The sequence below is a fragment of the Choloepus didactylus genome, chromosome 2 (genome assembly GCF_015220235.1).
Source record: "Choloepus didactylus isolate mChoDid1 chromosome 2, mChoDid1.pri, whole genome shotgun sequence".
In the NCBI taxonomy this organism is placed as follows: Eukaryota; Metazoa; Chordata; class Mammalia; order Pilosa; family Megalonychidae; genus Choloepus; species Choloepus didactylus.
The window spans coordinates 142,553,525-142,581,126 of NC_051308.1; the positions used below are offsets into that span (position 1 = coordinate 142,553,525).

The window sequence follows — 27,602 nt, forward strand, 5'->3', positions numbered from 1 at the left end:
AAAAAAAAAAATTAAAAAAATGGTCAAAAGCCTTTAATAGACATTTCTCCAAAGTTAATGCTTAATTGGTATGGAGTTTCTTTTTGGGGTGATGGAAAATTTTGTTAGCTGATGGTGGTGATTGTAGCACAACACTGTGAATATAATTTACATCACTGAATTTTATGTTTGTAAGCAGTTAAAAGGAGAAAGTTTCAGTTATATGTACATTGCCAGAATAAAAATTTTAAAACCCACAGAACTGTACAACAAAAATTCTCAGTCCTAGGGCAAACTATGGCCTATATTTAATAGTTTAATTATAATAATATTGTTCCATCAACTGTAACAAGGTACCATACTAGTGCAAAATATGCAAAATATTGATAATCGGGAAAACTGTGGGTAGGGCATAGGGAAGCTCTCTACTTTCTGCATAATTTTTCTATAAAATTCCAACTGCTCTGATAAAAGAAATGGAAAAAAACTTCTTAAATTTGTGAGTTTGGGGAAATCTTCCACCAAAGTGTAAGCTCGGTGTGTGTTGTTCAATATTGTTCAGTGCCCAGCACTGCACTCAATAAGTATTATAATTGTTTAATGCTTATCATGATATGAGGCACAACTGGCAGGAGAGTTGAGGTTCAAGCTCAAATCTTTGACTATCACAACCATGAAATCCCACATATGCAGATGCATGAACAGGAGAGCAACAGTTCACTGTCTTTTGTATACCTTCTGGTAGCACACATTGCCAGTTACATTCTTGTGGGCAGCCCAGAGTTATCCACAGTTCCTGGCACATTAACTTTAGTTTGATCTTTTTTTACTCCTCTGAAGAAAGCATGTAAGAGTGATATTTAAAGTGACATGCTTGACTGCCAGTTTGTACCAATGACAAGTAAATCTATTTTCTATTTTACTATTTTCTTTTGTAAAATTTTCTTGTTATACCTTTTGCAAGTGTACTCATACCACATGGTTGAGAACTGCTGCTATAGACAATTCTTTAACTTTTTCCTTCATTATTGTGCTTTCCTTATGTGTGGCTATTCCCTGGCTTCTTCTGATTCTTATGATCTGACATTTTTATGTGCCCTCATAACTACAATAGTGCTTCCCCAATAATGTTGATGATACCTAAATCTATTTCTCTGGAACTGATTGCTCTTTTGAGCTTCAGATCCAATTCAACTGCTTGCTTATCAACTTGCCCTGGATTCCTAAATTGAGCTTGACTACTGTCCCCCAACCCCCATCTCTGTCCTCTGTTTTATCACAGTCTGCTAATGAAGTCATCATCTGCCCAGTGTTCTGGACTAGAAATCTGGCCATCATCCTTTATTTCTCTGGTTCTGTCACCCTCCACTCATATTTGCATTGCTCTTTCACATGTCCATATCTTTGCATATGTATTTTTTTTTGTTTGAATGCCTTTCCTACTTTCCTTTCCCTGAGAAACTCATTTTTACAAAACTACATCACTTCTATGAAGACTTCTCTAACTTCCTTAGGCAGTTTGCTATTCCAACAACATTTTGTTCACATCCCATTAAATCATTTACCATATTGTAACTGCTTATATTTATATGCCAGTCTTTATATTGTAAACTCTTCAAGGATACATCTTATTTCTCGCTATTCTGATGTTTAGCACAGTGCCTGGCACACATTAGATAATAAATAACTGTAAAATGAATGAATGAATGAATGGATGAATGAATGAAGTGAACAAGGTCACTTACCTCATGCCAGAGATATTTCCCTTGAGGGAGATTAGATTTTAAAATAGAGTACTGTTAAAAAATTCAATATAAGTTGGATCACAGTTACATCCAGCAGCTACATTTGTCTTGGGCAAGTTTATGTAACCTTTCTATACTTCATTTCCTCATCTGTAAAATAATACTAGTAATAATAGTTCCTATCTCCTTTATGCTGTTGTTGCTGTTGTAAGGTTAAAATGAGATAAACCTTTTAAAGTTAATTTCTGATATATAGTACAAGTTCAACAAATTAATTTATTTAAACTGGGGTATACTTTTGACTTAGCATGGAAATGCAGCTTGAGATTTTCTTATAATCATAAAACATATTGCTAGTAGATTACAGTGTAAAATATTGCATGCATGCTTTCCATAAATTATGGTTTATCAAGTAACAATAATAAATTATTTACCAAGTACAGAGCAATTCCTCCTCCTATTAAAAAGCCACAATAGACATCAACTGGGTGGTTCTTATACTGTGTTATCCGTGTTAGTCCACAGATGATTCCACAGATGATAAACGTAAAAACCAAGAGAGGTTTCAGAAGCTTGGAGGAATCCGTTAATGTGGAATTGAAGTACATCTTTAAAAAATGAAAGAAATGGTTGAGCCTGATAGGAAGTTCATTTAATTATTAAATTACAATGAAATAAAAAGTTAAACTACAAGTGTAATCAATATACTTGACATTAACTTTATTGTTCCATTTGCCCTGCTATGGCTAAGTTTTACACCTGCAAAGAAGGAAGATACATGTTGAGATTTATCAAATAAATAAAGGATGTCTCATTTAATTATGTGAAAGTCTGGAAAAACCAGAAGCATAAGAATTACCAGACATCTGTTTAGTCTCCATATTAATTGTCACATAATTTTAGTTTATTTTTCCCACAAAAGACTTCATGGACTATTGTATTAGCAGCTACAATGACCATTCATTGTATGGCATACATCAAATTTACACTGACTTAGAACTCACAGATGTTTCCTTATAATATTATTTAAGTAGTGAAAGTAACGTGTGTGTACTTAAAAAATAATTACTTTAGTTTTAGTATATAGAACATTCATGTAGTTCATAATACCCTCATGAAGTACAATATTACATTAAAGGCATACTAGGCTAAATACATATCATTATAATTGTATAGAAAAAATTCTTTTCCTGTACTATTTTTTAATAGTAGTATGAAATTTCTGCTTTCAATACCATTGTATCAAAGGCCTCCAATACTAAAGCTTACTGTTCAGTTATTAAATGGCTATAGAATCTAATTAGTCACAGCACTCATTCCTTTGATTTTCTGTAGGACACAGCTTAACAAAAAAGACCTGGTTACTTACTGAAACATATACAGCTGCAAATGCGGCAAGGGTAGCATGCTGAGAAGGGAATGACTTTCTGCCAAAGAAAGACAGTCAAATTATGCTGTTTAGTTTGGATACAGTGCTAGCAATCATCTGAAGAACACTGGGTGGTTAAAATGTTTAATGTAAAAGTTGCAAGACAATAAGCAATAACTTTAATTTCTGTTTGGTTTCCTGGGGAAAGACCTGGGTGACAAAATAAACACTTCTGATAACCATTAGTATCAAAGAATAATGGTGATACGCTTTCCAATATAAATATGAGTATACAGCTTGGTAAGGGACCACTTCTTTACATCATTGAAATGATGGTTGAAAGGAGAAGAACTGATTGGAAAACATTATAGTTTATCTTATGTATTAGAACTATTTTCAATTTAAAGTAAAATTCATAAAACCTGGGGTTTTAAAGCTTTTAAATTTTTTCTGTGCTCCTAAATACATGGCTTTGTTTAGATAAATTTTTTAAAAGATGAAATTATTTTCTCACCACAGTGGATAAAATGTGCTTCTTTAACAGTTGGGAAAAAATAAGTCTAAATTTAACAAACTATATTCTCTGTATATTCCACTTTGAAATAATTATCATGCCAAGAATCACAGAGCATTTTCTTTAGTTAAGCAATTTATAGAGCAGGGTGGGAACACAGGAGTGGGAGGGACACTGAAAATGATAGAAGAAGAAGGAGAATATAGATTTTTTTCTATGAGTAAGAAAGTCTTGGAAAAAATAATATTCACAATCAAATTAATGTTCTCCTAATTATTTGGCACCAGAATAGAGTGACTTACCATCCAACAAAGGCAAGATAATATAAAAGCATCAAGAAAGAATAGAGGGCATAGTTCTTGAATGTAAGTTCAAAATTATTGAATGGTTCATGTGTATCTATTTACATATTTTTGACTCTTAAATTGATCACTGGGAACACACTGAATAATAATCCCAACTTGTATAATTACATATTAGCCTCATACCTCATAGTTTAGTTCTTTAGAACTTGTAAGATACTATCTCTTGCTATACAAGTTTATTTTTACTTTATTGATTGAAAAAGCAATCTAATTTACTGGTAGTTTCTTAAATTTTCTGTCTCATTTTTTTTAAATGCAAGGTCAAAAGCTGTACAGATCTGGGGTCATTCAAAGAAAATATGAAATCCCAGATGTTACCCCTTCTCAAACTCTGTCAAAGGGAAAATTTACATGATTCTTTTGAAAAAATCCATAATGGTGATGTGAACGTCATAGATACTTAGTCTTGCACTTAAGCCAGTGCAAGACACATACTGCTGTAAGCCATCATTGACTTTAAATCTCCTATAATGAACCAATTGAGGTAAAGTTAAAATCAAAATGAGTATAGGGTGGATCAAAGGTCATGAATGATTATTAGTGTGTGGTCATGAAAGTGAAGTAACTCTTCTATGATTGGCGATGTGGCGTCTTGGAATCCTAGTTGTAGGGGGTAAGCCATAGAGGTGTAAAGGGTTTTAGCCTATAATTTAACTTCAACAAAGTTATATAATTGTTTTATTAATGCCTCGTTCATGAAGAAAGTCATACTGGGTATGAGGTTGGCTTGAAACCGATTTGGGGGGCTTCAATTCCTTCCTTTCTTGGGCTAGACTTTGACGAACGCAGGTGTTATGAGTTAGTAGCAAGAATGTGAGGCTGAAATTTGGAGATATTCAAATATTTGGAGTATTTGGAATGACCCACTTAGGTATTTCTATGTTACAATTGCTAAAGAGATCATGGAATTGAAAATAAAGATATAAACCAAATCATTATGACTGCAAAAGGTGCAGATAAGATGATACTACAGGCAATTATTGAACATTGACAACTCTGAAATGGAATGCTGGTAGGTCTCAGTTTCTAACCTTCCACTGTTGATAACTGTAAGGTCAGATCCTGAGCAGATATCTTCCACTATGTAGGAGTTTTCTTTGCAAGATACATTCAGAGAGGTATAGTTTGGCTTGCACACAGTCAGAAAGTACGGTGCTTGGTAGCCTGTGGACAGTTGTATGATATCTGTAATGAGCGCTGTAGAGCATAGTCCAAATACATGAACACCTGCAAGCAAAAGGAAAGAAACTGTCATCAATTTAGTGGTCATTGTTGATGTTGTGTCACTGTCAACCAGGTTTATTACACATTAACATGACAGCCTCAAAATCTGTTGTGATCATTTCATTTAGTTTATTTCAAGAAAATAGTCTAGAAAATACTCAAACTTGGATATTTAAGACCAAACTAAGGGCAACGAATATCTCCAAAGCAATAATCTGAGGCATTTTCATCAATTAGGTTAAGTAGGGACAATTCTTAATATTATTAACCATAGGTTACTTATGGGGACCTCTGGAGCATGTCGGTGTGAATGTGTGATTTGAGAAGGATTAATGTGGGGAATGAAGCAAAATTCAAAATAATATAAAATTGTTCAGCATGTTTGAAACACTAGGGCTCTCGTTCCCAAAGGTCCTTAACTCCAGCCACAGGTGTCAAACCCTAGAGAGTTAGTTCTAACTCCCTGTAGGCTCATGGCCACAAATGAAATGATAAAGTCAGAGAGAGGGCAGGAAGGTCCTGTCCTGGAAATAAAAATTACATCCCTAGGTATATGGCCATAGGAGCCTGCCTGCATGTTTGGAATCCTGAGATGGTGGTGTTCACACATCTCTATCTTTTGTCACCTGGGGCTAGTTTTAAAATCATAAAAGCACAACCCCAGTGAATGGTGCACTCAGACCCCATTTCTGATTGAGTTTCCTTTCCTGGCCTTATCGTCAAGGGTCTCACTCTTTGCTCACACACACATGATCTGGAACTCACTTGATCCCTCTGATTATCTTGATATCGTGTGTTCTGAATTGAAAGTCTAGATTATGATGATGATTTGTTCATAGAAATCATTACAAAAGGCAGTTGGGTAATTTTTCAGTGGACTCTCCCAAATCAAGATCGCTGGCCTGCACATTACCGTTTTGTGTTTTTCCTTCTCTCCTTGTTGCCACCAGCCCAACTCCCTTTCCACTCAGTACCACTGGGATTCATATCCCAGGACCTTTATTTCCACACTACAATTCCTAGCAGCAGGCAAAGTCTTAAAGAAGAGTAGGATTAAGAGGGGAAACCCACCCCCTTTTACTGGTGGAGAATGAAAATCGTAACCCCATGCTCTGAAAATTTTCTCAAGGCAACATGCTCTGAGGTTTTATTCCCTTGCCTCATTCATAACCCTGCTCGGGGGCCTGTTCTTGTCTTACCAGCTTTGGTGTGCCTTGCTCAGTGGAACAGAGCCCAGAGCATAATTTAGAACAGATTTTCTCTGTCTTGGGAGAGAAAGTTATACTTAATTATCTAGGTGTTAAATGAAGCTGCCTATTCTTTGAGCTGGCAGGTTACAGGTAAAAAGGAGTTTTTACTGACTTATTGGAAAAGAATGTAAAACCTTCTGGTTGGTGTACTTCACTGTGGCTTGTCTACTTGGATAAGTTAAAAAATAAAAAATATCAGGTCTGTGACTGAAATGACATTCAGATGGTTCATGCCCATCAGAAGAGATGAAAGTTTAGCTAATGGTATGGCTCAGATGCTGGTTAACCCAGGCCTAAAGATTTCCTATAGGTCTTATAAAAAAATAGGGGGTAAAAATCAGAGAATATAATCAAGGAAAAGCAGCCACAGATTCTGAACTAAAAGAGTCTAGGACAATTGAAATGGAATCACTGATGTAGCTAAAGTAATTTCTGAAAGAATTATCCATTCATACGGGCCTGCTGGCATTTATTTTCCACTTCAAAAAACTGAACACAGACCCAATGGAATCATTTTAATGTAAATTCTTGTTTCAACCAGAGCTAAAACAAAGATATTCTGACATGCATGGCATGTTAACTCTGAAAACAAGGACTGTGACTGTAAATAACACATTTCAGATACAAGGCCCACATTTTGGTGTTCTAAGTTTCTTGAATAACATAAAGCTCATGCTGTACCTGAAATTATACATCTAAATTATAGCTTTAAAGACTTAATGTCTGTAATTAAATATAACATTTCTATTTGGAAAAAAAGCATTTCCTTTCTTTGTAATTGTTTTCCCACACCCACCAACAAATCTAACGGCTCTTCTAAGGAAAGAGTTGAAGTTGCAGCCTCCAGCGTTAATGTTGGGCTCCAGGCCAACCCCATTTCTTCTTTTAGACAGGCAACAGTAGAGAATTCCTTCTCCTACCATAATCTGCAAAGACAAGAGGGTGTTCAGAATGAACTCAGAGATTACAAATGCATTACAGGTCATCTCTTAACACTTCATCCATTCAGCAAGGCAAAGATGTATTTTTCTTAAAAGTTTTAGGAGTGTCAGCAAGTTTTCTTGACTATTTGAGCAAGCAGTGAAAAGTAAGCAATTCAGGGACACTGTAAATAGCATTAATTGGATGCCCTGCACTCCCACAAGCCAGTAAAGGGTACTATAGTATCCTGGCACTTTGAGGTGGTTGCAGCACTCAGGTTTTGGCCCTTTGCCAACAAGAATGAATGACACACACCTAATTGATTAATCACATAGTGATTCTGCCTGGTTAGAGTCTTGACATTTTATTCCTAAAACTGTTAAAACAAGATGAATGGGGAGGATGGGGATAAAATAAACATCAGATATAGGATCAGGAACATTTAATAAACAGATTAGTTCAATAAACTAATTTGGAATTGAGCAAAATGATCAATCCATGGAAAATAAGTGGGAGGGTAAGAAGATACTCTCTAGAACAAAGTTATCCAATAAATATTTCTGTGATGGTGGAAATGTTTTCTGCACAGCCCAGTATGGTAGCCACTACCCACATGTGGCTATTGAGTACTTGAAATGTAGCTACTGCAAATAAGGAATGCAATTTTTAATTTCACTTCATTGCAATTAATTAATTAACTAAAAGTTAAATCAATTTAAATTTTAAATGGTCATAAATGATTAGTGGCTGTCATATTGGAGAATGCAGATTGCAAAATAATCTAATAAACAGGATAGTATTTCCTACAGTATCAGGTTGCTGTGAAAATCTGTTCACAATGGACAAAACCATATTATAGTATCAGAAGAACTGTCTTAAGATAAAGGACAGTGTTCTTTGCCATAGGATTTCAGGATGCAGGATATCAGTTAAAGAACTCAATATTATTTAAACATTATATCCTTCAGGAAGCTGCCCTTGAAATCCCCTACTCAACTCTAAATTGAATTATGTCCCCTTCTACAATATATGGCTCCCTTAGCATCTTGTCCTTGTGCATAGCTTTATTAAAATGTACTTTACTTGCTTTTTCGTTTTTCTCTCATTTGATGAGGACCTCCTAAGGGAATAGCTATTTTTTTTAATCTGCCTTTATCCTCTCTGTCTAGCACAGTGCCTGGCACTGCAGGATTCACATTTGCTGTCTTCAGTGTGGGACTTGCATTTGCTACCTATCCTGAGCATTTGGGTTGTCAATTGTTCTGTAAGATTAAAGCAAGCTTTGAAACCAAGAGATTTAGTTATGCAAAAGTCCTTCATGTATTTGAAATTATTATGCCTAAGAGATTTTTAGCAAATTAGATATTGATTTGTACAAATGTGTAGCACTGAGAAAAGCAGGGTTACATGATATACTTACCAACAGTCCTTCAGATGCAAGTGATCTTCAATTTAAAGATTATAGCCATGATAAGGGGCTGAAACAGATTTTAGCAGGGAAACTTCTCCCCATTTCTCATTACCAGCTTAACATTTATTTTATGAAATTATTAAAATCAATGTTTTGTTTTGTTACAATGACAATAGGTCTACAGCCTTCTGCTTCAAATGTTCAAACCAATAGGCACAATTTACACTAAATTTATATTTAGTTCTGTAGATAATAGTGGTGTGTGTACAATGATAAATCTTAACTGGTATAAAAATTTTTAAAAATAATTCTCTTTTTGGAACTCTACCAACAATCATGCACGCGTGGAAATCACGTGGCATGCCCAACAAACTACTTGACAGATTCATGTCCCCCACATGATTCATGTTCCTCACAAAAGATATGATCAAGTCCCAACCCCCATTCCTGTGGGTAAGGACTCATTTGTGGTTAGGATCTTTGAAGATCCTATACGATTAGGCTAAATTGAATGAGGGAAAGCCTTAAGTAATACATCCCAAGTCCTTAAAGGAGAGGAAATCTAGACAGAGACATAGATGACTGAGCAGGAGAAGCCAGTCAAGGAGACAGATTGCCATGGTACACAGGCAGAGTCTGAGCCTTTGGAAAGCTGGGAGGCTACAAATTCCTACTGTTTCAGTTATGTAGCATTTGTCACATCAGCCCTAGCAAACTAAAACAAACAGTATAGAAAGATTGAAAAGGAATTTATTTTTCCCAAATCATTGAACACTGAGTTCACCATTACTACCTCTTGAAATATATCATCCCACATTAGTACTTCACGTTAGAAACAGGAATGCAATAGGTTCTATATGCTGTGTAGATTGATATAAGATATGCCATACACACAGAATAGTATAATGACTATCTCAAATTGATCATTTTAAGAAAATTAACCTCTCATTCTAATGCACTGTTGCAAGGGCAAAAGAGATTGATTCGATTTTCACTTCTTCAATAATAATTCAGTGAATAATTTTGTTTTTTCCTTTTTGACTATATATGTAACAATCTCACATTTTGTCCATGAATGCTAAATTATAAGAGAATTTATTTGTATACTTTCATCAGGGAGATGTGTTTTATTACACAACACACCAGTCATTATCTCAAATGACCTTGAGATTTCAGAAGTTTCATTTTAGTCATTCTAATATACTCAAAACTCATATGTCAAGAGAGTGCTTCAACACCATTTGGCTCAATTATGTAATCTGTATAGAGGTTTCCTTTTAGTATTTTGACATCACCCAACCATCCCTCTCTTTCAGGAGCACATTAATTTTCCTCTCATTCATTTAATCTCAATATATATGTTGTTGCATGGATTTTAAAACAATTTAATTTGCATTAAAGGCAGAATTCTCCTCAGGGGAAGGGGAAAGCTTTTCCAATATATTTCTGTATCTCTTACTTATTTCTTTCTGAGTGGCACATTGTTATGTTCCAATGTGGTATCAAGGAATAGGCTGTAAAATAAAATTATTATTTGTTGCTGTTATCATTTGGAAACAGAAAACAGTCTATGACAGGTATCCTCCCGCAGCATTCTGCTTATGCTGTACAAAAGTTCAAAAAGAAACAACACATTGTTTTTGTTGCTGTGCCAAATATCATGGACAGGTTTTTGAGAGATTCCACAATGACTCTGCTTCAGGGAAGAAGCATATATTGCTTATTATTATTATATAGGAACTGTTCTGAGAATAGTTCATCAGGAGAACTCATGATCCAGAAGATCTTTCTCATAAAAAAACAGAGCAAAATAGCAGGAATAGTATAATACTCATATCTTCAATGTTTAAATTTGCAATGAATGTCTTTTGGAAATCCTAACATATTTAATATTCTGATAATCTCCTAAATTTAAGGTTACCCTCTAGGAAACCTAATCAAATTCCAACATAATTCTCCTATAAAAGTAGATGGATTCATCCTTAACAATATATAATAAAATTGTATTTCCAGGGAAGAGGAGGTATTCATTTTTTTTTTTTCTTTTCATGTAAATTCCATGAAGATTTATGAAAAACCCAGATACTCTGTGTTGTTTTCTCTGGAAAATAATCTCCAAAAGGCCTTAAAAAAACGCTTGTTTCATTTTTATTCTAAAGTAAATGAAACTTGAATACTAATGGATTTTCCAATTTAAGAACAATTTCAGGAATTTTTATAGTTTCACATTCAATGTTACAAAGACAAATTATTTTAAAAACAGCTTTCAGAGCATAATGCAAAATCTGAGATGCAAACACTAAATGATTTATATTTAAATGCTTATATAAAAATTCAATTGATTTTTCCTTTCGTTCATGTCGGAGTCCCTTTATAGAACATTACTGATGTGAGGCCATTTGCTTTGTCTTCTTTCCTTGTGATTGGGGAAAATAGGGAGCCCCTCTCCTCACACCAGTCTACTCTAAAAGCCTCTTCCAAATGAAGGATTCCTCCTGTCCCTCCCACCCCTACTACCCATTTTGGTAACAGGTTTATGCCACCAGAAACATAAAAGGAAAATAGCATCCATGAAAGGCAAGGATTAGAAACTATGTATTTTCACTTTCAGGAAGAGAGAAAAAGGGAACAGAGTAGTAATTATGTAGTAAGATCAAAGACAGAATTATGGTTTTGTAACAAGATGACATATTATGGGGAAAATGTATGTTTTTGGAGAAGGCCTTAAAAACAGAAGGGAAAATGAAATTAGAAAGCAGTCTACAAATATGGTATATATTTGCAGAAAAAAGATATGAGAAAGAAACAGGCAACAAAGTGAAGATCTGTCTCACTATCAAGTTAGTTACCCAAAACCTAGGCAACCAACAGCAGAACTGAATTGCTGACATCCTGAAGTATCCTTGAGCTTTAGGTGGTATGGGGGAAATTAGGAACTTCATGGTGCAAACATCTCCCTAGTTTGCCTGTTGTTTCCATGCAGCAGTTACGGAGGCCCTGTGGAGACCCACAAATTCAGTGGCACTTCAGGGAGCCTTCTTCACCTATAAGAACCACAGGGCTCTAATGGTGCTTTTTGTGGAAGGAGTTGGGATTGGGTTCACTTGGGCAGCTCTGTGGGAAGGAAGTCACAGTAGATTGCATTTTTATTTCTTCAGGGATTAAGAAAGATATGACCCAGCATCCCCCAGAAAGCTCTTCTAAGCTGAATATGCAAATTTATTATGGGGATTCAGGGAGTCATAGAGGCAAGAACACAGTGATGAGGCTAAGGTCATTGTCCCAGGACATGCAACAGTGTCAGCAAAGGAAGCCATGTGAGATAAAAAATGCTGGCAGAGAGTGTTTTCCTAACAATTTGATTAAAAAACTCTAGGGAAGAAAGACTTCTGCATATATAAAAAGCAAATTATTTAAATGATTAAATATTAACACAATCTTTTCAGTAAAGTCATGAATGTTTTTATAGTATTTTATTTATTTTATTTCAAATATGTAAATTATAATAAATTTGGGTATTAAACCCCAGTTTAGGAGAAATGCTTCCTGGTATGATACATTTAAAGCATATATTCTTTCTGCTCTTGTCAATGGATGATATGGATTTTTAATAAATTTTTAGAGAAATGACAGGGAAATGCTGTTGCTCTGAGCAATACAGCCCTTTAAAAATGTTTTATTAGTCCCAGAGTGTCAGTTACTTCCAAGTACATCATTATAGTTCAAATCACCATGGAGTCACTGTAGTTCATACAACTCATTAATTTACAAAGTATTTTGAGACCTTTTAAATATGAAAAAGTTCTTTGGAAAATTAAGTTCCAATTTTACCTTCTGAGACTATCTTATATAATTTATTTACAATCTAAGCAGAACATTATAATTGTTTAGCATAAGGGGAATTTTTAAAACAAATCATGGCTATACAAAAGCACAGCGTTTAAAAGGTCTATGAAAGACTTTTCTAAAATTGCTGAAGTATGGAAACTGAATAGGCCAATTCATCAGGGAATCCTGTAAAAACTCCATTCAAATACAGCTTTTAATTTAATAACTACCTCCTCTGACATTCATGAGGCAGAATAGATGGTAAAAATCTTGGCCAGTCTAATTAATAGATTTACCTAGAAATATGTTGTTAAATATACGTTAGCCTAAAAACAACTATGTTTTAGTTCAGTTCCAGTGGGTTGGGTGATTTCTTTTTTGTGCTACATCTTTTAAAATGTTAATGCAAATTCTGAATCTAAATTATCTCATTTTGTGTGTGTCTGTGTCTGCCACGAATGTGAGTTCTGCCTTTTTTACTCTACAATTGCAAATGTTCAGGGCTTATAATCAATAAATATGCTAACCTAGTAAAAAATGAAGTTGCTTTTCTAAGAAGAAAGTGTCTCAGCTATATAATAATTTGCTTTTATCCCAGAGTTTTCCAGACTTCAGATACAAAGTAGACATATAAAAGTACATTAATTAGACTTTGTATCAGAAATGCCGTTATTAGCTATTCAAAGAGAACTGTGCAGTTACAAAACCTTTTCAGAATGACTTATGAAAGTAAATACTGGTGTTCTGCCATTTTTTTGTAATCATATAATCTTCTTTAACCATTAATATTAAGCTATTAAATATTCCCATATGGAGTTATTTAAAGACCTCAAAAACATGATCTTTTGGTTTCAAGATATAAAGTTCATCTTTTGTTTTCTTTCAACCCATTTATTTCACAAATATGATCATATTTTAGTTTTCTGGGACTGACAAACACAGTTTGTGGGTAATTCTTACCGTAATTGCAGGTCCAGCAAAAGCCAAGCTAAGTAACATAAGGAGTGGAATTGCCTCCTGGGTCGGTTCAATGTACGGCATGCTAAGGCTCCGGTCATAGCAGCTGAATCCAGAGTGAACAGGCTTGAAGACATCGGTGAGTTCAAGGAAATAGAGGCTAACCACCGATGATGCCAATATGGGCAACTGAGAAGGAAAGACATAGAAGCTCAAATTTTTCTTAAATAAAGAGACATAAATATAATCAATACATATCACAAACAGGTGGATTTCTACCATTCTCTCACTATCTCTCTCCAACTCCAGAATTAAAATCATTCTGAAGTACTATTGTTCTGTCTTCAAAATATATTTCCAATCCATCTACTTCTGTTGGCAACCTACTACAAGCCCAAATCATCCCTCATAATTGCTCTTGGGTTGCCTCCTAAGGTTCTCTACTTTCACTCTTGCCCTCTCAACTACCTATCTCTTTTCCAACCAGCATCCAAATCATCTTTTAAAAATATTTCAGGTCATATCACTCTCCATGTTAACCAATTCCAATGATTCCCATTCTACTAGAATAAAATGAAATGCCATACAATGGAATGGACAGCTGTCCTAGTTTGCTAATGCTGCAGAATGCAAAACACCAGAGATGGATAGGCTTTTATAAAACGGGGGTTTATTTCACTACACAATTACAGTCTTAAGGCCACAAAGCGTCCAAGGTAACACCTCAGCAATTGGGTACCTTCACCAGAGGATGGCCAATGGCCTCTGGAAAACCTCTGTTAGCTAGGAAGGCAGCTGGCATCTGCTCCAAAGCTCCGGCCTCAAAACGGCTTTCTCCCAGGACGTTCCTCTCTAGCAAGCTTGATCCTCTTTAAAACATCACTCCCAGCTGCACTCTCTTTCCTCTTTGAGTCAGCTCATTTATATAGCTCCACCGATCAAGGCCCACCCCGAATGGGTGGGGCCACGCCTCCATGGGAACATCTCATCAAAATTATCACCGACAGCTGGGTGGGGCACACTCCAAGCAAATCCAACCAGCACCCAAGGGTCTGCCCCACACAAGACCACAAAGATAATGGCATTTGGGGGACACAATACATTCAAACCGGCACAACAGCTTTGTATGATTTGGTCCCTGCTTTAGTTTCTTATATCTTCTTCTGCCACACTGTCTTCTCCATTCCTTGCCCTTTGCTAGTTACAATCCAGTCATATTGATCTTTCTTTTCCTGTCACAGTCAAATTCATTCTACTTAGGGGGTTTTGCACTTGCTATCCATTTTTCCTTTTGTATTCTACCCCTGGCTCTTTGCAAAAATGGCTTCTCATCATTCAGCAATGCATTCTAGAACTTTCCATCTAAAGTAGCCCTTGCACCACCCTCCACTCTTTAAGCATCATCTTGCTAAATTTTTCTCACAGTGCTTATCACTAACTGAAATTATCTTGTCAATTTAATTCTTCACTTGTTTATTTTTATATGTCCCCATATATCACACTGAAATACACACTCCATGAAGTAAGAGTCTGCCTGTGTTATTTATTGCAGAGTTCCCAGTGCATAAAACTGATCTTGGCTCCTGGTAGGCATGCAATACATGATTTAATAGTTTAATGGAGCAATAAATATTTGTTGATAAATGAATAATTGACTATATGAGTAAACCTTAATTTATTAAGCTAGCTATACTTATTAGCAAATAAAAATGCAGGTCACCTACTAAAATTAGTTTCACATAAACAATTAACTTTTAGAATAAGTTATGCCACATGCAAATTTGGGACATACTTGTACCAAAATGTGTCAGGCACTATGTGAGGTTCTAGTCATGGTGAACAAGACAAACATGGGCTTGACCATCAAGGAGTGTAAGTTTAGTGAGAGAACTGTCTCAGCTAAAGGGGAATATTGCAAGTATGTTGTCTAGTGCCAGGCTTTTCAGAACATGCAAATTCAGCCATGTAAAACTGAAAGAATAGTTTATCTTAGGACTTCATTCATTGCAGAAGACACAATATTTATTTAATCAAACAGGACAGAGTTTTGATAAAGGAATTATAAATCACTCATTATTTCTGATTGTCTGGCTTTAGAGAATAAATTTACAATCCAGCATTATGCCTTCTACTCCCAAGAGCTCTTTTGTAATGAGGTGAAAATTAAGTTTATTGGACAAATTAATACTGTGTGTTGATTAAACTGGCATTTTTTATTTTGTTTTGTTTTGTTTTTCAGATGGCTGCTTTTCAATGCAGAGGACAAAAAAATATGTCAAAACACTTAACATTTCTTTTATTATAATTTATGATAATTTGATCACTCCAAATATTTGATCATTTCTCCCCCACCTCTTCTGTAGTGCAGGAATAGCAGCTTTCAGTTTGGCCAATAAGTCAACACTTTCTGGTGCATGTGAATAACCGAGATTTCCACTTAATTTTAATTTTTTTTAAATTTGAAACTAAATTTTTAAAACTATTTTTAAAACTAAATGATACTCTAGTTTTACCTTAACAAATATTTAATATAGTACTTACTATGTATCAATGTTCTAAGTGATTTATAAATTTTAATTAATTTGATTATCTTTACATTCATTTAATTAAAATCTTTCATTTATGACATTAGCTGGGTGCCATTATTATTCTCATTTTGCAGATGGATAAACCCAGTCACTGCTAGTAAGTGGCAGAGGTAGGTTTTGAGTCCATGAAATCTAGCTCCAAGGTCTTGTTTCTTAATCACTGTTCTATGCTGTCTTTCCAAATATAGTAATGAAAATTTAGGATAAGAAAATACAACAAGCTTCATTTAATAGGGGTGTTATTTGGCTCAAGGTTCTGGTTAATTTAAGGTTTCTGTTTGAAAATCTTTAGTTAAAATATCTACCATTTATTATAAAAGATGCTTCCTTATACGTGTGGTTTCCACACAATCAGAAAAATGGCTTTTCACCATTAATTTGAATGCTAAATATTTCGCTTTTAAACCAGATTGCATGAGTGACCTTCTTCCCTCTTTCCTTGATGCCTTAACTTCATATTTCGTATCTTCTACATGTACTTTATAATTGGGAATCAGATCTGAGATTTTCAACATCTACCCAAATAGCATCTGATCATGTCATTTTTAAACAGTCATGCTCCAGGGAAATGAATTTGATGTCTTCTGTAGAAAATTGAACAAAATTTTAATGACATGACCAATCTGAATACTAAAAAAAGAAAACAAAAAACAATAAAAAATAAAAAAACACTTCCCTAGTAGAGATGTTACTCATTATTGAATTATATGCTTTATTACTGTAGAATCTGCTCAACTTTGTCACAGTGAAGATATAGCCATAGAATGAAAGTGCTATTTGTGTATGTGTATGTGTATACGCATGTAAATAGGGGAGGAGATTCAGAATAGCACACCCTGTAGTAAAACCAATAGGGTCCTAAGGACTTCAAGGCATCTAGGAAGTTCTAACATCCACTTTGCCACTCACTACTACCAGTGTGGCCTTGGAAACGTTTTTCTTAATCTCAGTTTTCTCATTTATGAGATAGGCATGTTGATAGTATACATCATAATGGGACTGTTGCAAGGACTAAATGAAATATTGCAAATAAAATTCAACAATGCCTGGAATAAAAATTGGTTATTTAATGTTGGTATTAGTGTTGCTGTTTTTGTTGTTGTTACTACTAACAATAATAAAGTGATCAGATGTCACCATTTTCATAATGCTTCATTTGATCATTCCTGTTGAGAGTAATTTCTTCACTTCCCTAGCACTTCTATTCAGGAAATTTTCACACACTGCTTTGTATACTTATCTGTTATAGTTTAGTTACAGCCTTTGCTCTACTTCCTAAACTGAAATCTCCTTAAGGCAGGAGGTTAATGTTATTCCTTTACATATTTCCACCATGGTATGTATCATAATGGTATACAACATAATTCATATATAATGAATTAATATATGAACAAAAATAATTTCTGCCAATATTCTGCTTCTTTCAGACAGCTACCTTCTTGAAACTCCAAAGTTTTCCTGTTACACCATTTTTGTTTCCATGTTTTAGTATCTTTACAATTCTCTAAAAAATGTGTCAAGCCTTCATTTGTTTTCAAAATAAGAATCATTTTTGTTCCATGTTCCTTTTTGATGCTTGTTTCTATGGTTTTCTAAAATCATCTTTTAGTCCTTGTCATTTATACCAATTTTGTTAATGATGAGCCATTTGAACAAAATATAATGTTAGAAAATAAGTAATTTTTCCATTTTGTTCTTATACTTGATTTTACTAAGCAATACAGTGAGTTAAATTACAATGTTTTTGTCTATCGTATTTGTCTTCAAACTTATCTTTCGTTGTTTTGAAATGCTCAACAACATAACTCTCTTGATTATAATAAATTTAAGAAATGCTGATTTTGGCATGGATATAGAATTGATATACACTTAATAAAATTACATAAAGAGACTTGTATGGATTGCATACAAAATGAGATTCTGAAAAGTATAGATAATCAGGCATTAAGAATTTTATTCTTTAGTTATGATGTAGCCAAGAGAAAAGTGTGAACCAAGCTATTTTGATCTAGTAATACAGAGGAGCAGAATTGCCTGAAGATTAGGAAAGTGCTTTCAAAAAGAAAAAACTGATTCTCACAGTTATCATCTGCTAAAGAATTTGTGAATAAAAATAATAGAGCAATTTTAAAGAGAAAAAAATATAACTGTTTTAGAAGACAGGACAAACAAAAGAAATGTGCTTTGAAAGATCACATTCCCTAGATAGCATTGATCATTTTGAGACCAATTTTTAAAAGATAAATCTATAGTGTATATCAATTTTAGTGAAATTATTTTGTGGAATCTATCATGACATTGTTATCTAGGTCAGATAGCTAACTTGTTTTTAGCATGTGATTATAAAAGCAGTTTTTCTTCTCATTTGGGAAAGTTCACTTTACTCCTAGCCTAGAGCATATTAGGCACTCAATACAGGTAAGAATAACTCTTACTTTATCATGGTCATGGGAACTTAGAGCCCTTTAAGAGTCTCTTGAACTGATGAAAATATGGTCATAAAAGGCCAACCAACATATATAACATGGATGGCTCATTCATTTTTTTTGTTCTTTCATTCAGCAAATACTTATTGAGAGCCTAATAGTGGTAGGCTTTGTTCTAGGTCCTGGAATTACAGTTATGATAAAACAAAGTCCTTATTCTCATAAAGATTTCACTCTAGATGTAGAAGGCAAACAAGAAATAAAAAAATAATATTAGAAAGAATACATGCTATAAATTAGATAAAAGAGGGGGCTGTGGCAACTGAGTGTCTGGGTTGCTATTTGAGTTGAAATTTGCAGTGACTTAAAGGTTGTGGTACAAGTTAGAATTTTATTCGAAGTACAATTGGAAACACTTTGGAGGATTTAAGGAGATGCATAATATGATTTGAAATGTATTTTGCAAATATTCTGGCTGTTGAATTGAGAATAGAGTGTAGTTAGTTGAAAGTAGAAGCAGGGTGAAAATAGAAACATAAAAAACCTCAACAAATACTTACTGAATACCTTGTATGTGGTAGGCACTATTCTAAGTGTGAGGAATATAGCAGTAACCAAAAACGTAGAAAGATCCACACACTCATGGAGCTTATCTTCTAGTAGATGCATTTCTAGTGCAGTAGTCTGAGTAAGAGATAATGGAAGCTTTTACTAGGGTATATTACTGGCGATTTAGAGAAGTTGGCAGAATCTGGATAACGTTTTGGGGACAGAAATGACAGGACCTGTTGATGGGTTGATCATCAAAGAAGAAAAACAATTGAAGGTTGAATCCAAGGATTTGGGGCTTGAGGAATTGGATCAGTAGTGTCATTTACTGGCACAGGGAAGACAGGGGTAAGCTTGGGTTTGGGGGAAAAGGAATCCAGAGTTCTCTTTTGGAAATCTTAAAATAGAAAAAAAAAATAGTAGTAAATCAGAGTAATTTCATTAAAGCCTGTGGCCACTAAGGACTTTGTCACAGGTCAGCACACAATAATGAAGGAATTTTTCTACCTCCTATACTTCAATCTTTAATGACATTCTGTAGTGTGGTTTTTGTTTGTTTGTTTTTGCCTTATGGCTAATATAGATAAATCTTTCCTTTAAATATCTCCAATAGTAAAAATAATATAGCATTAGAGCTTTATGATTTATAAAACTATTTGTATCCTAATTGTAGCATATTCAGACTAGCTACAATGCACCTCTAAATATAAACACTCTAACACTTGTGTATCATTAGTGGGAAGAATAGGTCCTAAAACATTATTCAAGGTCTAGAAATCTAAACTAGCTTTCACAAATAACAAAGAAATGTGGGTGAATCTGGCCCAAAATATGGATACTAAAACAGAATTAAGAAGTCAAAAAGAGGTCTCTCTGTGTAAGTTGATATATGATAATCAATCACTTGTAAACCATGAAGAAAGAAAAAAAAAATATGTTGATGAGATAGAACTAGGTAGGTGTTAATTTGGATAAAAAAAAAACAAAACAAAACATATGACTCCATAGCCTAGTCTTCCCAATTTGAGTCTCACTTTGATACATTGTATTAATGTTTAATTTTCACATTTTATATCATTTTGGGACACTTAACAAGATTGATTCCTAGCATTCCTTTTTAAATTACATTCTTTGACTTCTTGTGGCATTACACACATTGAAACCAAGATAATCTAACTTTGAAATGTACTGTGCAAGTGTTGCTCTTTAAAGGTGAGAATGATACTGTTAAACCATTAACATATCAATGTCTTAAAGCTTGATACCTCTAGCCTTGAACTCTCCCCTAAACTTCAGAGGGAGTAGTTAGATAAAAAGGAAAAATTATTTAACAAATTTGCCAAAAAATAGATTTAATTTGGGAAAAATCTTAACTTTCTGATCTTTGAAGCAACTGATAAAATTATAAAAATATATAAAACTTAAAACACTCATCAGCAATATAATAAAACCGGAGAAAATTCAAACAGCTTTAGAAGATTTTTGCCTCAAATGTGTGTTGAATACATTAAATAGACAAAGGAAATGCACAGCTAATTCACACAAAAGATATATTAGACAAACATAGGGTAAAAAAAAATCTATTATTAGCAATCAAAGGCAAATAAAGCAAACTTAATACAATTTTATAGTATCAAATGGCAAAAGTAAAGGACACCCAATATATAAGGCTGATAATGAAATTGTTATATGGCTGCTGATTCTGCAAAGTAGTAAAATCTTTTCAGAAAGCAATATATTAAGACAATATCAATTATTCAGAAGCCAAAATTTTTAGTCCTAGTCTGAATAATCAACAGAATGTAAAAGCTACTTATGTACACATGCACATAAGCACACAAGGATTTTTAGCATTTATTTATACTACAGAGAATTGGAAATCAGTCTAAAATGTCAATAATAGGAAAAAAGGTAATTTTTAATATATTAATTTAGATAAATTACTAAATGGAAAATCGTTTATTATGTGAAATTAAGTAAAACAATATAAATAATATATATATGTATAACTACAACTATGTAACATAGGATTGAAATAGAATATGTAAATGTAGAATTATTAGCATACTTTTGAGAGCATTTCTCAAAAATGTTTTAACTATACATATTTTTATTATAACCTAAAAAGAAACAAGTTAACACAATCATCAAGAAACATCTCATTTTAATTCTAAAAATAAAGTATAAGGAATGTATAACAGACAAATCTTGTTGCAACATATACAGCATGCAATGATAATGTAGCTTTGTACAGAAAAGTACCTAAAATTGCACAAACAAACATGGGGACTGCTGCATCGTTCTGCCTGAACAATTCTTCTATACCAAATATTTCAGATCTTTGGGGAAAATAAATGTGCTGAAATTAACTCCCGATTGGAGAGGGTATAAGACTCCATAAACGGAGGCAGCTTATGTGGAATGCATAGATGCAGATTAAAACAGTAGTGTGATAGAGAGGAACTATTTCTGGCATTGGAAACCAGGAGAATCCAGTTTCTCCCCTCATTTATTTCAAGTATTTGGGCAAGTTTCTTAACCTTTTTGGGCCTTATTTCTTCAGAAACAAATGGGTCTCATTCTTAATCAGTGTAATGAGGGACTTCTTATTTTGCCATCCAGTTCTAAAATTCTGCAGGTAGAGTCATGATTTTACAAACATTCCTCTCATTTCTTTTCACATTGTCACTACATTATGTAACACATTAGAGTTTTCCACTTCTAGCCATTCCACAATCTGTTTCATCTTCCACAATTCTTCCAGGGTTATTTTCTTAGAATTCACATCTAATTATGCCTTTAATAGCCCCCATTGATAACAAAATAAAGTGCAAATATTTCAGAATGGCATTTATGATCTTTCATAACGTGGCCTCGAACTGTCTGTCTTGTTTAATACCTACTCTTTACCCAGATGCATCCAGGTTCCCATTAAACTCATGTCCCAAAAACACAAATTCTAGTCTCAGCTTCAAGTCAAATTTTCCTATTTGTTCCCTGTAAAAATTGTCCTCATTCTTTCAAGCAGAGACGACATGACGTTTTTTATCCTTAGCCGTCCCCACACCTTCTCCATTCTCTCCATCCAGAATTAGAGATTCCTACCACAGTTACTCCACCTGTAACTACATTGTAGAACCTGTTGCAATACTACCCTGCCTTGGACTACACTTATTTGTGCATTACCAGCTCTTGTCTTAAGATCAGGTACTCAATACTGAGAACTTTTAAAATTCACACAATGTTTGAATGTTTTAGGTGTTCAGTAAATGTTTGCTGAATTTAATTGAAAGAAATCAGGAAATTGCTATTAAAGAAAGAGAAAACAATATATAAAACATACTGATGATTTAGGTACCAAATACTCTGTGTGGTTTTTAAAATAGGTTGCTGTATTCAATCCATATTTTATAAAGTACTATTATTACCCCCAATTCACAGACAGGGGAACTGGGAAGAAACAGGTTACATAAATTGCCTGATGGTCACCAAGCTGGTAAGTGGTAGCACCCAGATTCCTACACAGGCTCCTAAGTCCAGGAAACCTGTTGCAAATTGATTTGCTGGGGGGGGGGGGGTCTCAACATGCTTTCCCATTCATTACCACCATATTGGAAGCAATTTCCAAATGGGAAGAGGGTGTTGTAGGGGATAATGTGCCTTAAATACTTTTTTCTCCCCTACTTCTTCCTCATCACCTGGACATGAAAGCACTTATTTCGCTCACATATAAGATTTATCCTTTCTAGAGCCCATTTTACTCTCAGTTGCTGGAAGCAGAATTTATTGAAAATCAACTCAAACCTAAAAAGAAAAGAATATGTATTGAGTCTTTACTTAGACATTTCCCCCCAATAAATTATTTAATTCTATCACATTGGAAAATATTATCCACACTTTAAGATAAATGCCCCACCCCAGATAAGTTAAAAACTGCCTAGATTCCACGTGGCAAGGCAAGCAATTGAAAACTGATCTGTCGAATTCCTGAAAGCATGCACCCTACTACTACACCGTTATGTCACTCCACCATATGCTGCCATCTGGCAATAGTCTGACACTTTTCAGGAAAGGATAGCTCCAGGCTTCAGTGGGAATGCCAGCTTAAAGGACAGAAGGCAGCCTGTGTGCAAGGGGTTTGGGGGGCACCAAGAATGAAGAGGAGGCATGCTCTTTCAGATCACACTCTTCCTGGAATGGATCTCCAAGGTCTTCGAGGTTCTTCCCTGTGCAGCTTCTCTGAACTTGTTTGAACTTTATTTTCTGTGATATCCTAAGAACCTTTAATTGTAATTTGGATGTGGTCTGCTTTTACCTTGACTTCTGTCTTACCTAGTGAATGACTTCTAATATAAAATATCAGGAATTGGGACATTTAAGACATTTAAGGCTACAGATACTTTCCTGTCTTTAATGCTTCTTTTGGATTGCTTCCTCTGACTGCACAGAGATTTCTCAATGAATGGCTTTATCACAGAAAAGTGTCATATGGGATGGCAGTTTTTCCTTTACTTCTCTCTCTCCTGTTCAATGTCATGAACATTGAGAGTAGAGAAATTGTCTCATTCATCTCTGTATCCCAAGGGTCTAGTATAAGGAAGGACCCAATATACTGGGTGTCTTCAATGTTGAATATATATATAATGAATGATTTGAATAGAGATGCCAAATATTTAGACAGTTGTAGTATGGTTAATAGGAGAAAAAAAAAAAAACAGTTAAAAGATTCTTGTTTACTTCTACCACAAGAAAATACTTCCTATTTTGAGTTTCTGGAATTCTACTGATTTTATTAGCATTAAAGAACATAAGAAACTCAAATTGGGTCCCCCAAACAGAAATGGTAATTAGTAAGGGAAAACTACCAGACTTAACATATATGTTAGGTCTAATGGGAAAAATCTGTTCATAGTGTTTCTGCCTGAATATGAACTACATCTTTACAGCTTTAAAAAGGCTAATTACAATCACTCAATGATCTGATAGTAAAGTCTAAAATAATGACGAGGCTCTTTTATTACCTAAATATCGATCTAGCATTCGGCTTGCGGTAGTAGACCTTGTAATCACCAGCCTTAACCTTGGGCACTGAAGATTTGCTGTTCTTACATAATTAGACACTGAAGTATGCATATTGTCTTGGAAAGCATTTTGTTCTTCAAACTAAATTAGAGAATAAGACCTGAGGCAGGGGCATATATTTCAATTGTTAAATGTAATTTCCTTTAAATCCTTTCTCCCAGCTGTCATTTTTTTTTTTTTCATTAGAAAGTATAGCTGACTTTCAAAAATGTGGCTACTAATAGCAACTTAATGCTACTAATATTTGCTAGGTACTATTTAAAGTAATTTACATGTGCTAACTCATGTAATCTTTACAATACCCTTTTGATGAAGATACTATTACTATCTCCATCTTACAGATACAGAACTTGGGGCACAGAATGATTTTACATGATTTGCATAAGGTTATACAGATTGTTAGCTGGATTCTAAACTCAAGCAAATTGGCTCATGAGTTCATCTTTGTAAGCATTATACATACCGCTCTTCCTAAAATTTCTACCACTAATGTATACTTTCCCATAGATAATAAGAAATTCAAAAAATAAAATAATATGAAGTACATCTTTTCTTTACATCCTATGAATGCCACCCTACTATTTCTAGTGTAAGTGGTACTGTGCATGCATTTTTGTCTCCTAAATAAAAGGTAAGATCTTCATATACTCAGACTAAATAAGCATTTTAGCTATTCGTGCGTTTATTTTATTCATAAAGAATTTCACCTGAACAATTTTACAAAGGAAATGCATATTACTTTTGGGGTCCAACACATATTTCTTAATACCAAACAAAAAGGGAGTTAAGGAAAAAATATTGTCATTTCAATAGCATCAGGAAAATAAAACAACTAAAGAGTTTATATTTGAGAGATGGTAGATGGAAAAAAGAGGAACAAATTTCTGATTTTGAGATCTAGTATGGCATAATTTCTCACGTTATGTTCTCATAAATGATTGCATTAGAAACCATCAGTATGTTGAAATTCATTTTTCAAGTTGCCTACCAAATTCAAGTACCAAATTTATCATTATATCATGTTATATAAGCATTTATAATAGTTCATATTTTAATTATGTAATCAATTTATTTAATAAATATTTATTGAATGTCTACTCTGTGCCTGATGTATTTTACTTGACCTATAAATTATACAGAGTAGATATTTATAGTCTAATTTTGGAGATGAAAACCTAGCAATGGATCATGAACCCCTCTCTCTCAACCTTGTCTCCTGCAGACTTAAATGCATACTTTGATGCACATTAAGAGCTGACCTTCAAGACTGAAGATTTTCTAGTGCTATTAGAAAATATAGCTGACTTTCAAAAATGTGGTTACTGATAGCAACTTAATGCTACTAATATTTGCCAGGTACTATTTAAAGTAATTTACATGTGCTAACTCATGTGATCTTTACAACACCCTTTTGATGAAGATACTATTACTATCTCCATCTTACAGATGCAGAACTTGAGGCACAGAAAGATTATATGACTTGCACAAGACCTCACTTACTTGAATGCTACTTTTGAAAGTGAATAATGTACATCAGAGATATGGAAAGTGGGCTGTTAATGTGGGTGGGACATTGGTAACTTCTACCTTCCAAGATCAGAAGGCTCTGTTTAAGTAACGTATAATTGTATTATTTGTTTCATTGCGAGATGCATCAAGAAACTACATACAATGTAATGTGATAAAAGTATACTGACAAACAAGAACATTTTATAACTAAAGGTTCAAATGAATAAATCTAACAATGTAGCTGGATTTCTTGACTAAGGCAAGTACCTGGTAAAAAAAGTGATTTGAGCCAAGAAAAACTGAGATCAGACTCCATATAAATAACTTAATCAAAGCTCTCCCTCAACTAGCTTTGAGCAAGTTGAGTTTGCCACCAGGGACCATGCACAGATCCTTGGCAGGTGGTCCAGTTAGAACAGAAAGAGCTGTAGGCTGGAGGAACTGATAAGCAATGTTTTTGTAGCTGGTGAACTTTTTTAACCAACTTCCCCACTTTTTCAAGGATTATCCATGGCATAAGAGGTTTATTTGATCCTTGTTCAAATGCCAAGCATTGAGCAGGAGCAGCCCGATCCTGATCTTAGAGAAGATGTCTTTGTCTCTCTGCCCTAGCTCAGTCTCTGTCTCAGTTTTGATACAATTTCTTCCCAGATTAGAAATTGCTGTCTTCTCTGTGATTTTTAATGAAGCCTAGAAAATGAAGAAAACGCGTATTTCTTGGCTGCCTAGGAAAGACTGGGGACTGAGACAAAACAAAGCAAGGTCTTTGTGCTTCTTGGCATCACCTCCTAGGAGCCATTTACTACCTTTTCTTTCTCTACTCTGCTGCTTGCCATGTGCAGTCTTGGGAAGGTGGAGGGCTGGTGGCAGAGGAAGGAACATGAGCTTATTCAGTCAGGGCTGTGAACTTGGGAATGGACAGTTCTTAAAGGCTTTTTATAGCACCATAGAGTCAGCATCTTCTAGAAGGTGCTGCGCTTGGCTCTTCTTGCTCATGTTGGGATAAACACCTGGACGCTGAAGTCTTGGCAATTTCTTTTTTTGTTTCTGGACAGGATGGAAAGGGCACTGGCCTTCAGTCAGCCAGAGAAGACTGAGGCCGAGGTCAAGGACAAAGCTGAGTTACAGGTTTGAGATCTACCTATCTCAGTTAATTGCATTGGTAGATTTCTTCACTAACACAGTAACGAAAGCAACGCAAATTTACTGACAGCCTACTATGTGCTCCCTGGTATTTGTACTGCTCTAGATGCCAGATTTAAAAACTTAATGATAAGAGGAATCTCCTCATGCAACCATCTAAAAAGTCACTAGAACCCAAACTATCAATTAAATAACCAATTAGGACTGAGATTTAAACATCAATGAACCTACCATAATTAATTTTCTTTATACATGTAAAATCCAACTGGAAGTTGGAAACCAAATAGGATGTTGGGGTTGAAGAGTTTTCAAAAATTCATCACTCTATAGTATTCAGTTTACATAAATTGTTACCCATCTTTTTGTAAAATTTTCCCAAGAAGAAGACTTTATGATCTATGCCCAAGTCTTTACAGTTTGATGTTCTCCCTGTTTTAATGACCCAAATCTCAGTTGCTTCAATACAAATATCTCCAGATTATCATCCAAGAGGCAAAAAAATTGTTTAGGGAGTAACCCAATCACCCTGAAGAAACAGTCCAAATAGCCTAAATGAGGCCACTTATTCCCAAAGGTTGGATTATCCATTGACTCATTCACCATTTTGTGGAGACTATACTTCACTTTATCCCATATACGTTCAAACTGAGACATGAGAAGATATGTAATTTGCACTAGACAGACCTTGCTGCTAAGTTCATGTGAGGTACCACAGAAATCTGGAAAGATGAGAATGTCAAGG

At 34.5% G+C, this 27,602-nt stretch overlaps 1 protein-coding gene across 1 annotated transcript in view; it reads right to left on the reverse strand.

Moving 5' to 3' along the window:
* PLPPR4 (phospholipid phosphatase related 4) overlaps positions 1-27,602 on the reverse strand; it is a 48,934-nt gene that overhangs the window by 12,195 nt on the left and 9,137 nt on the right. The window contains exons 2-6 of the mRNA XM_037826564.1: positions 13,567-13,752; positions 7,243-7,372; positions 5,004-5,199; positions 3,094-3,151; positions 2,159-2,332 (exon numbers count right to left, since the gene is read on the reverse strand). Of these exons, the coding sequence (XP_037682492.1) occupies positions 2,159-2,332; positions 3,094-3,151; positions 5,004-5,199; positions 7,243-7,372; positions 13,567-13,752 (744 nt within the window). The remainder of the gene's footprint in view (positions 1-2,158; positions 2,333-3,093; positions 3,152-5,003; positions 5,200-7,242; positions 7,373-13,566; positions 13,753-27,602) is intronic.